Below are 14,476 nucleotides of genomic sequence, written 5' to 3'. Positions count from 1 at the left end.
TCATATCCCTTCTAACATCACTGCTATGTTAATTTTGATATGCAATCACTCTAATGCCACAGCCAGCACCTAATCATGATATCCAAAGTTTATTTTTCTTTCTATTCTATAAGCCACATTAAATGAACATTTTGGTTGTTGGCAAAGAATCTGTTTGCACTCTACAAAAGAGAAGATCAGGAGTAATGCAAATAAGAATACATGAAAAAAGGGTAAAAATGGCATAATCAGTGCTATTTTTTTAGCACTAATCAGTGCTAAAAACTAAAACAATCAGTTTTAGCTTTTGTGAAGTCAAACTTTATGCCTTGGGACGATGACACAGATGTAATCTCCTTGCCACATTATTGAGTTCTCATAATGAAAGTTAAGTGAACAATGACATGCTAAGCAGATCATGAAATTCAGGAAGCATGTGGTAGTTGTTTAAAATTTTAATGAAATACTTTTAAAACTTTAAAACAATGGAAAGTTTGTCCCATAAATGAAATTTCAAAGGCAGGTCCTGAGTGGAAATTAGACACTACATTGGTAATTACTGGACTCACACAGAATTGAGCACTTCACTTTCACTATAACGTATTTTGGAGGATTTTAGGAGAGATGTATTGGAGTCAAAGTATAAGAAATGTACAAATGATCCAGAAGTTGGGTCTGTTTAGAGATAATTTTTGACATCTTTCAGTAAGCTTGCTGGAAAAAAATTTCTGGGTTTTGGTCATTATTTGCATCTCCAAGGGTGAGTCTTAGAGTCCACTTGAGGATCCAAGCTTGGAAAATATTCAGAGCTGTTCATGTCAGGGATCTTTTGAATGGTGTTTGCAGTACAGGGAACATCTTTTCCTGCAAAACTCTTGGATGGAATATAGACTAAATCACACAGAGTGACCTTCTTCTTATGCTCCTTCTGTAACTCATGCTTTGGAACAACAGCCAGAAAATATTCCTCAAGACTGAGGATGTGATTAATTGCTTTTGTGACTTTATTAGGGAGTCCAGTCACAGTGACGATGTTTGCATCTTGGACTCCTCTAGGAGGGAAAGAGATGTCAACCTGAAATTGATACATGATTTTATGAATGGCTTTTCCACGGGATCAAATAATGTGGCCATGAACACGATAGTTTAGTGAAATTTGCTTAGTAACTGTTTTTTCAAACTTTTGCACCATTTCCATTATTGTATCCCGAGCGGCTATGGTGTTATTTTTATATCCAATGTTTGTGATTTCGTCTTGTATCTCATTGCTCCCTTTACTTGGAAAATGGATAGTAACTTTATGCTCTAAACCAATTTGAGCAATAACTAACCCCTTCTGACCAATGATCTTGCGGTACTATTTGGGGTCTAATGTGAACTTGAGTCTGAAATTTCTTAATGATTGATCATCTATTTCAGTTTGTAAAGCTTTGACTTGTTCTTGTAATCTAGCCTTGGCTTGTTCTACATTTGCAGCAAGGCCAGTGATGGAAATGATATCAGACTCTAATTCAAGTGCTGATACCTGTATATTAACTTCAAACTCATCCATTATCTTGTGTATCCTACTTCCTTTCTGACCAATGATGTAACGATGTAGATCAAAGGGCGCATCTACTTCAGCAGTGACAGGAATTAAAGCCTTAAGGGCTTCCATGGCTGCTTCACACTTTTCCTTTTGGCCTGAGATAAATATGGTGTCACATTTTGTTGGGGAAATAGAAGCAGCTCCTGTAGTGCTCTTTTCCCTTTCCTTATTTTCTAGAACAGCTGGCTGTTTATTGGTAAGTGAAATCTCCTCTTTCTCTGGGAATTTGATTTGAACGCTATAATCTCTAGTGATTTGTCTGATCCGAGAACATATTGGTCCCATGAAAAACTGAGGGAACTTCTGGGGAATGACACATTCTGTTGCTACTTCATTGTCCAAATCCCCATTAACCTCTTGAATATGTTTATTGACTGCTTCTACACAGGCTCTGCTCCTTTGATTGTGACTTTGTTAGTCTGTTTTCCTGAACATGAAAAGTTAATAATCACACCACCATACTCCTCAGTCATCTCCTGTAACACCTGGTCCCTTTGCATAAAAAAGTGCTGGTCATACATGGGATTTATCAGTATGTTGTCCTCTACCACATTATCTAGATTTGTAATTAAACCGTCTAGTTTCTTTTGTGCATCTTTGACAGACTTCTCTGTCCCTATAATAGTTAACAAGTCTTGATCCTTGTCCTCAGGGATAGGGAAAATGATACATGCTCTAGTCTCTTCACAGACTTTGGGAACATTGCCTCCATTTTTACTCATGAGGAATTTATGATACTCTGGCTTGAAATGGAGGACCACAGAATAACTCTTGGTTTGCTCTTCTACTAGTTGCAGCAGCTTTTTCTTGGCCACCTCCACATTTTGGTCAGGTCCCCTAATAACGACTCTTTGAAGTCCCGAGTTGTTTTTTGGAAAGTGGATATGGATATTTCCACATTCTTCCGTGACTGCACCAATCAAACCGTCTTTAGAGTCAATAAAGGATTTGTGTAGATTGGAAGGAATAGAAATTTCTAGTTCTGAAATATTGGCTATATCTTTCTGAATTGAAAGAATCAAATCACGAGCCACTTCACAGTTTGCTGGCTTTCCACTGATGACAATATTTTCTGAGTCGCTATTTGCTAATGAAAGATTAATTTTGGTGTTGCTTGCTGCACAGATTTCTTTGATGTTTGCACCTCCTTTTCCAATGATATTTTTGTGAAGCCTTTTGAAGATGAGAATAGTTATGGAATAGGTACTTTCTACAATGTCTGTCACCACATTCTCCAAATATTACGTGCATTTTTCTAATTCATTTCTTGGTCCTCTAATTTGGACAATGTCACTTTTTTTTTGTGCTGGGTCAGGAAAAGTAATTAGAACCTCTGGAAACTTCTTACGGATGTCACGTATCCATTCACCTTTCTGCCCAATGATTGCGTGGTGAAATCTTTGCTCAATGATTAAGTCATTGTGCTCATTTTCTAAATGAGAAGCAAGTTCAAGAAGTTCTTTCTTGGCCTGTTGGGCACCATGAGATTCCCTCTCAATGCTGATCTAGTTATTCTTTGCATTTTCAGGTGAGATTAGCACAGAAACTTTATTCCTTTCTTTAATCCCATTTATGATAACACCTTTCTTCCTTGTCAGGAGTTTGTGAAACTTATAGTCAACATTAATCTCTGCATAATCCATCCTGTTAATAAGATCTTTTACTATGACCTCAATTTGTTCTTTAGCATAATTAACATCTTCTGTCAGCGCTTCTATTGTAATTTTATCTTCTCCAGTAAAATGTATGTGAACTTTTGGCATGTTCTAAGTAATTGTAGATATATTATAACCTTTCTTACCAATAACAAATCTGTGAAGCCAGGAAGGTACAGAGATAGAGGAAAGAGTGTAAACTTTGGTATTTGAGTAGGCTTCAGTAAATGCCTTCCTTAAACTTTCAGGCTTACAATAATATGTCACAGAATCTGACATGCTCTGTGAGGGTGAGATCTCTATTGAAACTCCAGTTCTTTCCAGGATCTCCTGGACGGAATTATTTTGGGGACCTATGTACATTTGTGCTGCAACTTCCTCTCCACATCTATGGATGTGGTTTTCTCTGTAGTATTGTCAAAAATCTTCTTTACACAAGCCTGATCCTGATCTAGTTGTTGCTTTTTTCCAGGAAAGCTTATTTGTATCTGATTGGCACTAGATGGTGAGATGTGGATGTGGTCCTCCATTCCCTGTAGGATTCTGTCAAAAGTTTTATTGGATGGTCCAGCAATGAAAGGATGAAATGCTTTTCCCACATCTAACCTTTCTTCAGCACACTTGTCTTGTTCAGTAGACATAAGTAAGACTTCATGTGGAGCCTTTTTCATGATCTCTTTGGTGCCAATAGTATTGATCCAGGTGCTGTGGTTAACTGGGCATAAGGTCTGAATGTTGGTTGCAGCTTTTTGTTCTAGGTCTTGCAGTTTTTCACCAGTCTTGCCTAGCAAGACTAGCAAAGTAAAGATGTTCTTTGGGAATGGAAGCTGTAGTTAAAACTTGTTTCTTAAAACATGCAAAAATCTCCTTCTGAGCTTTCGTGACAGATTCTGGCTTACCAGAGACTATAATGTAGAGGCATTGGTTTTTGACAAAAGTTATTTCTAGGTTGGCACCAGTTCTTTGCATGAAGTCTAGATAGAATTTTGCTTGTGTACCTTCCTCAAACAGATTCACATAGTGTTTCTCCTCCAGAGGCACATAAAACCTTGAGTGATGACTGATGTCATGATAAGTTGACTATTATTGTTTGAGGATGCAGCAGGCTCCTGAGCATTTTCCAACCAACTTGTTTTCTCTAGAAGTTCAGCGAATTTATCTTTGGAGTTTGGCGTGTCAAGATCCTCTTCTGAATTTAAAGCAGTAAAATCATTATCTTTTTGAATGTATCTACTTGGGTGCTGTTAAATTTTCTTTGTAATTCATAGTTGATTTTTAATTATTTAGAGGTATTGCAGCTACATGGTCAGTAGCCAGAAAATTCATCCTGTAGCTGCCTTTTTGCATATTACTGTGTGAGAAAAATAAATATTTTAAAGACATAATTCCTTTCCAAATTAATCTATAAACTCAAATCAATAAAAATTGAAATCCTAATATTTATAGAACTCATAAAAATGTCCAAGGTTCATCTATTCTACTGTTATGAGAGTACCAAGATAAGGTTCAAATTATAGGGACTGTGAGGAAACAGCCACCATTTTGTTAAAGAAGAGAAATATATCTTTTGATTATTCTTATCAGAGTCATCTCAAACCTCATTTTGCCTTACCCAGTGCCATCATTTTTTGACCTTTGGCACTATTGACTGCAAATTATTTTTGGAAAAATATAATTCTCTAGTCTTCAATAATACCATATTTACAGGGTCTCCTTATTTTCTTAATAGCTTTTTGAAGAATAATTTATATACTATAAAATTCACATAGTCTATGCATACAATTTAATGATTTTTAGTTAATTTACAGTGCTGTACAGCCATCACAACAACCCAGGCTAAGAACATTTCCACCACCCGAAAGAGCTTCCTCATGCTCATTTGCAGGTAATCCTGTTTCCACACCCAGGCAAAACTAATTTATTTATTTTTCCTCTATAAACTTGCATTTCCTGGACATTAAATAAAAATATTATCAAACAGTATAAGAGGGTCTTTTGTACCTTGTGTCTTTGCCTTTACAATCCAGTTTTTGGATTCAACCATATTATAGCATATATCAGTAGTATATTCCTTTTAATTGCTCAAAAATGCTTCAATTCTATTTACTTTTACCTTAATGACTGTTGTAACTCAATCTTCTTTCCTGGCTCCAAGACCTCCACTGGGACTCTATATACCCAAGTGTTACAGGATGCTCTTTTGGACTCCTTTCTTTGTCTATATTTTTTCCATATGTGATGTAGTTTACACTCATAACATTGAATATCATTGACAGACTGATGATCCTCAAATCTACTACTCCAACCCTGAAATGCAATGTGTATATGCATAAACCTTCTTCATATCATCACTTGAATGTCTAATAGTCCTTTCAAATGTAATATATCAAGTGAACGCTTGATTTTGTCCCCAGACTTTCTCTTCTTGGAATATTCTGAAACTCAGAAAATGTCCCCAGGGTTTTCTCCTATTTCTCAGGCCAAGTACTTGGCATCATCTTTGACTTCTCACTTTCTTTCACATAACACATGTAAAGTAAGAACATTCTTGTTAATCTAAGTCTGACCTATTCTCATCATTTCCATTCTACATTCTTAGTTTAAGCCAGCATGTCAATACTGTAACAAGTATTGAATTGCTATACCACTCCTACTCTTGGCTTCTTATGACCTATTTTCTACAAAACATTCAAATAAGAGGTGAGGTCAGCATCATTGTGGTATAAAACATTCTTCCTTTTTGTCTCCCTTTTTAAACAATGAATTAAACATCCATCCACGGACAAAAACACCTTTGTGGGAGTTGTGGGATCCAGCACAGTATACCAAGGGATATGGAAGGAGTCTCACCCACCTGTGCATCTGGTAGGAGGTAGACAGATATCGGTATGGGCTGTGGAACTAGAAGAGCCAGCAAACCTGCCTCAACCCCTCTCACCACAGTCAAAAAAAACAAACAAACAAACAAACCATGGAGAGTGCTGACCTGGTCAGATACCTACAGATGAGAGAGATTTTGCAAAAGTCCAGGCTTCCTGGGGTGGAAATTCCAACATGTCACTGGAGCAAAAAACAAAAAAAATCCTGTTTGGTCACAGTGGAGATGGTATCAGGAATTTTCCCAGTGTCACCATCCCCCAAGGCAACACTGCACAGGGCTGAAATATCTGGCAACTTTAACCTCTTCTGTGAGAAGAAAGGAGAGCACACATTGCTCAGCTATCCCACTAGTGCAGGATGCTGCTGGAGAAACACATTTCTTTCCAGCAGAACTCAGAGTACTAAGGCAGAAGCTCCATGGTTGGGAGGAGGAAGAAGATTGGGGAAAAGTCAGTGAATATCAAAGTGCATTAAAGTGACATAGTTCCTGCTGACTGTGCTCAGGACTTTAACAGGAGGTCCACCCAGGAGACTCTGGGAGTACCTGTCCTGAAGATCTCCTCAACAGGTTTGCAGGCATCCCTAATAGTGCAAATGCTAAACTCACACCTCTTCCCACTCTGGCCACATGCTCCCAAGTGCAATGGTGAAAACAAGTCTGGTAAAAAGTGCTATCAGAAAAACAGACCAGGATTGTGGGCAAGGGAGAAACCACAAACTTGAGCTATAACACCACCTTCTGGGAAATAAGAGAGGTTTCTCAGGAACAAGAAAATAAAGGACACATATCATCACCGAAAGATAACAATAAATCTCCAATAACTGATCTCAATGGCAGATTTTTGCAATTTAGCTTATAAAGAATTCAAAATAGCTGTTTTGAAGAAACCCAGTGAGCTACAAGAAAACTCAGAGAAACAATTCAATGAAATCAGGAAAAAAATACATAAACAAAATATTTACTGAAGTCATAGAAAATGTAATAAGAACCAAACAGAAATTGTGGAGCTGAAGAATTCAATGAATTAAATGAGAAATGTAATAGAGAGCATCTGTATCAGAGTAAAGCAAATGGAAGAAAGAATTGAAAGAATGGAAGTGAGCTAAAGGACAGGAATTTTGAAACAACCCAGTCAAAGTTGAGCAACAACAGAAATGAATGGGGAAAGAACAACAATAAAAGACTAAGTGATTTATGTGATTCCATCAAGAGACAATAATTAGAGTAATCAGGATCCCAAAAGGAGAAGAGAGGGAGAAAGGGGCAGAAACTTTATTTAAAGAAATAATAGCTGAGAACTTCCCAAACCCGGAGTGAGACTTGAAAGTCCAAGTTGACAAAGTCAATAGATAATTCTATTATCTCAGTGCAATAGTACAGTCTCCAAGACACATTAGATGAAACTGTGAAAAATCAAAGATAGAGAATCCTAAAAGGAGCCAAGTGGGGGGAAATTGTAACTCTTTAAAAAGAAACCTCCATTAGGCAATCAGCAGATTTCTCAGCAGAAACACTACAGGCCAGGGGAGAGTGTAATAACATATTTAAAGTGTTGAATGAAAAATTTGAAAACCAAGAATATTCTATCTAGTAAAGTTATCCTTCAGATCTGAAGGAAAAATGAAGACTTTTCTTGCCAAAAATCTGACAGCATTTATTACTACAAGACCTGCCTTTGAAGAAATGCTAAAAGGATTTCTATAAGCTTAAACAAAATGGCACTACTCAGTGACATGAAAACACTTGAAAGTATATAAAACATTGGTAAAGTTAAATATACAGTCACACTTAGAAAACTGCAACTTTTAATAGGATTGTGTGTTAACCACTTAACTATAATATAAAAGTTAAAGGAGAAGACTATTAAAAATAATTATAGCTACTATAATTTGTTAACAAATATACAATATAAAAGGAGGTAAATTGTGACATCAAAAATAAAAGACAGGGAGTGAAAGAATGAAGTTTGTGTAAGTGATCAAGATTAAGTTGCTATCACCTTGAAATTGTTTTCTCTATGAAATATTTTATGTAAGCCTCATGGTAACTACAAAGCAAGATCTTAGAGTAAATGAACAAATGATAAAGAAAAGGGAAACAGAGCATACTAATATGAAAATCACCATTTTACAGAGGTGGGCAGAAACAGAAGGAAAAAGAAACAATGGATACAAAACATCCAGAAAGCAATTGATGGCATTGGTAAGTCCTTACATATCAATAATTTCTCTTAGTGTAAATGGGTATAATTTAACAATCAAAAGCCACAGAATGGCTGGCTGGATTTATTTTTTAAAGCAAGAGCACATTGTATGCTGCTTACCAGATACTCACTTTGACTCTAAAGATGCTATGTGAGACAAGTCAGACAGAGAAAGACAAATACTATATGGTCTCACTTATATGTGGAAACTTAAGCTGAACTTGTAAAAACAGAGTACAATATTTGTTACCAGAGGCTGGGGGTGGAGGAATTGGGGATCTGTTGTTTAAGGGTACAAACTTGGAACTACTAGATAAATAAACCCTGGAGTCTAATGCACAGCATAGTGATATAGGCAATACTGTATTATAAACTCCATAGTTCCTAAGAGACTATATCTTACTTGTTCCCACCACAAAAAAATGATAATTACATGACATGTTAGAGGTGTTAGCTAACATCACTGTGGCAATTATATTGCAATATACAAATGTATCAAATCAACATGTTGATCACCCAAATGATACATAATGTTATATATCAATTATATCTCAATAAAAATGTTTAAAAAATGATAAATAACAGTCAAAAAGTTGATAAAGCATCAATAAACTCATACTCTTGTCCTTAATACTGTTGAGTGGGTTCCCACTGCAATTAGAATAAAATAAAACTATTAAGTAAAACTGTATGAAATTACCAATGCTTGATTATTTTTATCTATGAAAAGACATTTTATCTAATTCTTTTTGACCTTTTAAATCCTTTAGGACACAATCCCTTTCAACCTCAATTGTCTCATCTACCAGTCATGTTTCTATTATGTTACTGCTACATTGGTCCATCTGTTGTTTGGCCATGTCTTGTGCAATTATTCTTCAAAGCCTTACCATTTGCTAGTTCATCCATTTGCAAATCTCCTATTTCCAAGTCTCCTGTACTTTCCTCCTCTTATCATTCACTTCAAACATCATCTTAACTCAAATATCTCCTAAAAGATGACTTCTCTGCCTGACCTAACTAAATAAACCCTTCACTCTATCACTTTGCTCTTTTCTTTACTATTTTATTTACTTCAGTGACACAGTTAGGGTCTATCGCTATGCTTCCTAATACATACACACACACACACACACACACACACACACACACACACACATTAGGATGTAAGTTCCTTAATTTCAAGAATTTGTTTGTTCATTGCTGTATTTTCATTGCCTAGTAGGGTGTGTCATGCTCCAAGAACTAAAAATTATGTTTTATGGCTAATAATTCAAATGACAAGCAGAAAAAATAAAACAATAAAATACAGCAAAAGCATATTCTATTGAACATAAAAAGGCACTTAAAAATCAATACAGGAGTGCCTTCAAGATGACAGAGGAGTAAGACATGGAGATCACTTCCTCCCAACAAATACATCAAAAATATATCTACATGTGGAACAACTCCTACAGAACACTTACTGAACGCTGGCAGAAGACCTCAGACTTCCCAAAAGGCACGAAACGCCCCACATACCTGGGTAAGGCAAAAGAAAAAGGGAAAAACAGAAATAAAATAATAGGGATGGGACCTGCACCTCTGGAAGGGAGCTGTGAAGGAGGAAAAGTTTCCACACACTAGGAAACCTTTTCACTGGGGGGTGGGTGAGTGGGAAGCTTCAGAGCCACAGAGGAAAGCCCAGCAACTGGGGTGCAGAGAGCAAAGTGGAGAGATTCTCGCATAGAAGATCAGTGCCAACCAGCACTCACCAGTCTGAGAGGCTTGTCTGCTCACCTGGTGGGGCGGGGGATGGGGGTGGGGGCAGTTGGGAGTTGAGACTTGGGCTTTGGAGGTCAGATCCCAGGGAGAAGACTGGGGTTGGCTGCATGAACACAACCTGAAAGGGGGCTAGTGCACCACAGCTAACCAGAAGGAAGTCCAGGGAAAGCATTTGGAACTGCCTAAGAGGCAAGAGACCAATGTTTTAGGGTGTGTGAGGAGAGGAGATTCAGAGCACCACCAAAATGAGCTTCAGAGACAGGCACGAGTCACGGTTATCAGCACGAACACCAGAGACAGGCGTCAAATGCTAACACTGCTGCTGCAGCCACGAAGAATCCTGTGTGCAAGCGCAGATCACTATCCACACTTACCCTCCTGGGAGCCTGTGCAGCCTGCCACTGCCAGCATACTGCGATCCAGGGACAACTTCTCCAGAACACACAGCACACCTCAGGCTGTTGCAACATCGTGGGAGCATCTGCCGCCACAGGCTGGCCCAGCATTCCGTACCTCTCCATCCCCCCAGTCTGAGTGAGCCAGAGCCCCTTAATCAGTCGCTCCTTTAACCCCCTCCTGTCTGGGCAAAGAACAGACACCAGAGGGTGACCTTCATGCAGAGACAGGACCAAATTCAAAGCTGAACCCTAGGAGCTGTGTGAAAAAAGAAGAGAAAGGGAAATTTCTCCATGAAGCCTCAGGAGCAGTGGATTAAATCCCCACAATCAGCTTGATGTACCCTGCATCTGTGGAACACCTGAATAGACAACGAATCATGCCAAAACTGAGTCCGTGCACTTTGGGAACCACTGTAGAATTTGGGTTTGCTGTATGCAACTGACTAGTTTCTGATTTTTATGTTTATCTTAGTATAGTTTTTAGCACATGTTATCATTGGTGGATTTGTTTAGTGGTTTGGTTGCTCTCTTTTTATTACATTTATTTTTTAATTGAATAATATTTTTTAAATTTTTTATTTTAATAACTATTTTATTTATTTTCTTTCTTTCTGTTCTTTCTCCCTTTTCTACCAAGCCATGTGGCTGACAGGGTCTTGGTGCTCTGGCCAGGTGTCAGGCCTGAGTCTCTAAGGTGGGAGAGCCGAGTTCAGGGCATTGGTCCACCAGAGACCTCCCAGCCCTTCATAATACCAATCGACGAGAGCTCTTCCAGAGATCTCCATCTCAACGCTAAGACCCAGCTCCACTCAACAGCCAGCAAGCTACAGTGCTGGACACCCTATGCCAAACAACTAGCAAGACAGGAACACAACACCACCCATTAGCAGAGAGGCTGCCTAAAATCATAATAAGGTCACAGACACCTGAAAACACACTAATGGATGCGGTCCTGCCCACCAGAAAGAAAAGATCCAGCCTCATGCACTAGAACACAGGCACCAGCCCCCTCTACCAGGAAGCCTACACAACCCACTGAACCAATCTAACCTACTGGAGGCAGACACCATAAACAACAGGAACTACAAACCTGCAGCCTGCAAAAAGAAGACCCCAAGCACAGTAAGTTAAGCAAAACGAGTAGACAGAGAAATACACAGCAGATGAAGGAGCAAGGTAAAAACCCAACAGACAAAATAAATGAAGAGGAAATAAGCAGTCTACCTGAAAAAGAATTCAGAGTAATGAGAGTAAAGATGATCCAAAATCTTGGAAATAGAATGGAGAAAATACAAGAAATGTTTAACAAGGACCTAGAAGAAATAAAAAGCAAACAAACAATGATGAAATTAAACATTAAATAAACAAATGATAAATGGAATTAAAAATTCTCTAGAAGGAATCAATAGCAGAATAACTGAGGCAGAAGAATGGATAAGTGACCTGGAAGATAAAATAGTGGAAATAACTACTGCAGAGCAGAATAAAGAAAAAAGAATGAAAAGAATTGAGGACAGTCTCAGAGATTTCTAGGACAACATTAAATGAACCAACATTCGAATTATAGGGGTCCCAGAAGAAGAAGAGAAAAAGAAAGGGACTGGGAAAATATCTAAAGAGATTACAGTTGAAAACTTCCCTAATATGGGTAAGGAAATAGTCAATCAAGTCTGTGGAGCCCCATACAGGATAAATCCAAGGAGAAACACGCCAAGATACATATTACTCAAACTATCAAAAATTAAATACAAAGAAAAAATATTAAAAGCAGCAAGGGAAAAACAACAAATAACATACAAGGGAATGCCCATAAGGTTAGCAGCTGATCTTTCAGCAGAAACTCTGCAAAGCAGAAGGGAGTGGCAGGGCATATTTAAAGTGATGAAAGGGAAAAACCTACAACCAAGATTACTCTAGCCAGCAAGCATCTCAATCAGATTTGATGGAGAAATTAAAACCTTTACAGACAAGCAAAAGGTAAGAGAATTCAACACCACCAAACCAGTGGTGGTTTGAATGGATAAAGAATATGTAGCCCATATATACAATGGAATATTACTCAGCCATAAAAAGAAACAAATCTGAGCTATTTGTAGTGAGGTGGATGGACCTAGAGTCTGTCATACAGAGTGAAGTAAGTCAGAAAGAGATAAACAAATAACATATGCTAACACATATATATAGAATCTAAAAAAAAAAAAGGTTATGAAGAACCTAGGGGCAGGACAGGAATGAAAATGCAGACGTAGAGAATGCAGTTGAGGACATGGTGGGGGGAAGGGGAAGGTGGGACGAAGTGAGAGAATGGCATGGACTTATATATACTACCCAATGTAAAATAGATAGCTGGTGGGAAGCAGCCACATAACACAGGGAAATCAGTTCGGTGCTTTGTGACAACCTAGAGGGCTGGGATAGGGAGGGTGGGAGGGAGATGCAAGAGGAAGGGGATATGAGGATATATGTATACATATAGCTGATCCACTTTTTTACACAGCCCAAACTAACACACCATTGTAAAGCAACTATACTCCAATAAAGATGTTAAAAAAAATAGAGGGATTGGGTTTCTCAGACAGAAGTGAATCATATTTACGAGTGCTGGTGAAATTAGATGAGTGGTTGAAAATGTAAGAAATCTCAATAGAGGCAAATACGCACTACTATATATATAATAGATATCTAATAAGGACCTACTGTAGACAACAGGGAACTCTTCTCAATACTCTGTAATGACCTACATGGGAAAAGAATCTAAACAAGTGGATATATATATATAACCAATTCACTTTGCTGTACAGGAGAAACTAACAAAACATTGTAAATCAACTATACTCCAATAAAAATTTAAAAAAAAAGAAAAACTGAAATTATGACCTCATGTTATGCTTTATCCTGGCATCTTGGACAATAAATAAAGAATGATATAGATAAAAAAAGAAATCAATACAACAATGCAGCAGGAAAATAAATGCCTTATGTAAACAAAAGAGAAAATGTGAATGACCAAGAGAAAAAATTAATTCAGTTTCTCTAATACTTATGAAAACACAAATAAACTATCCATAATATTACCATTTTCATAATATTAGTAAATATTAAAAAGTTTAACCACAATAAGTTTGGACTAGGACAATTCTTACTCTCAATTAGTGTATTTATTTTGCTGCTGACCTGTACCAAACAATTCTTGGAACTGTACTGGTCAATGAACCACACTTTAATTAGCATTGGACTAGGATGTGGGGGATGGGCATGCTACTAATGCAAATGTCAATTGTTAGAAGCAGCTTTTGGAGCATTTGTCAATATATATCATTGATAAATTGTACACACCCTTTACTCCAGAGTCAAATTTCTAAGAGAAACACATGCCTATATCTATCAGGGAACATTTTTCAGGATCCTCATAACAGAACTGTCCCATTAATAAACAATTTAAGACCAAAACCATAACCATAAATTAAAAAGATGCTTACATATTTGTGATATATTAATCCATTCAATGGAATATTGAATATGTGATTATATAAAAGAAATTAACATGTACTCATATATATAGACATCAATAACAAAAATAAGTTAAATATGTTTAATATTTTTATAGCATCATACTGTCTCTATATTTAAAAATCACATCTAAATCTTTAATGATGCTATATATTGTGAATATTAGGTATGTGTATTTTGCATGTGCATAGTAAAGTCTTTAGAATATATGTATAAGGATACGTTTAACTAATGGATTTAGGCTCAGGGATAGGATTCAATGGTACTACACTTTTAATATATCAAATTGTGCTTTAATCAATTGAAGTTTCTGTCTATATCAATATTTTATTAGGAGTTTTTGCACTCAGAACTTATGAAGCAGATGTAAATATTGATAATAAATGACTGGGGTTCATACCTTTTTAAAATAAGTCTCTTACATTTCATTATATATGTTCATAAAAAGTGATCTATAACTAATGGACTTACCCAGGATTGTAAAATGTTATTCATTAA

General features: G+C 37.1%; 1 protein-coding gene across 1 annotated transcript; it reads right to left on the bottom strand.

The window, feature by feature from the left end:
- Positions 1–483: 483 nt before the first annotated feature.
- LOC137216629 (vigilin-like) lies at positions 484–10,591 on the bottom strand. The gene is given in 6 exon segments (XM_067722702.1): positions 484–1,956; positions 1,959–3,584; positions 3,587–4,019; positions 4,021–4,271; positions 4,274–4,463; positions 10,445–10,591. Coding segments are annotated over 6 exon segments (3,882 nt in total). The 3' UTR covers positions 484–721.
- Between the last annotated feature and the right edge of the window lie 3,885 nt (positions 10,592–14,476).

Source organism: Pseudorca crassidens, chromosome X, assembly GCF_039906515.1.
Source record: "Pseudorca crassidens isolate mPseCra1 chromosome X, mPseCra1.hap1, whole genome shotgun sequence".
Taxonomy (NCBI): domain Eukaryota; kingdom Metazoa; phylum Chordata; class Mammalia; order Artiodactyla; family Delphinidae; genus Pseudorca; species Pseudorca crassidens.
This window is presented reverse-complemented; position numbering and strand designations above follow the sequence as displayed.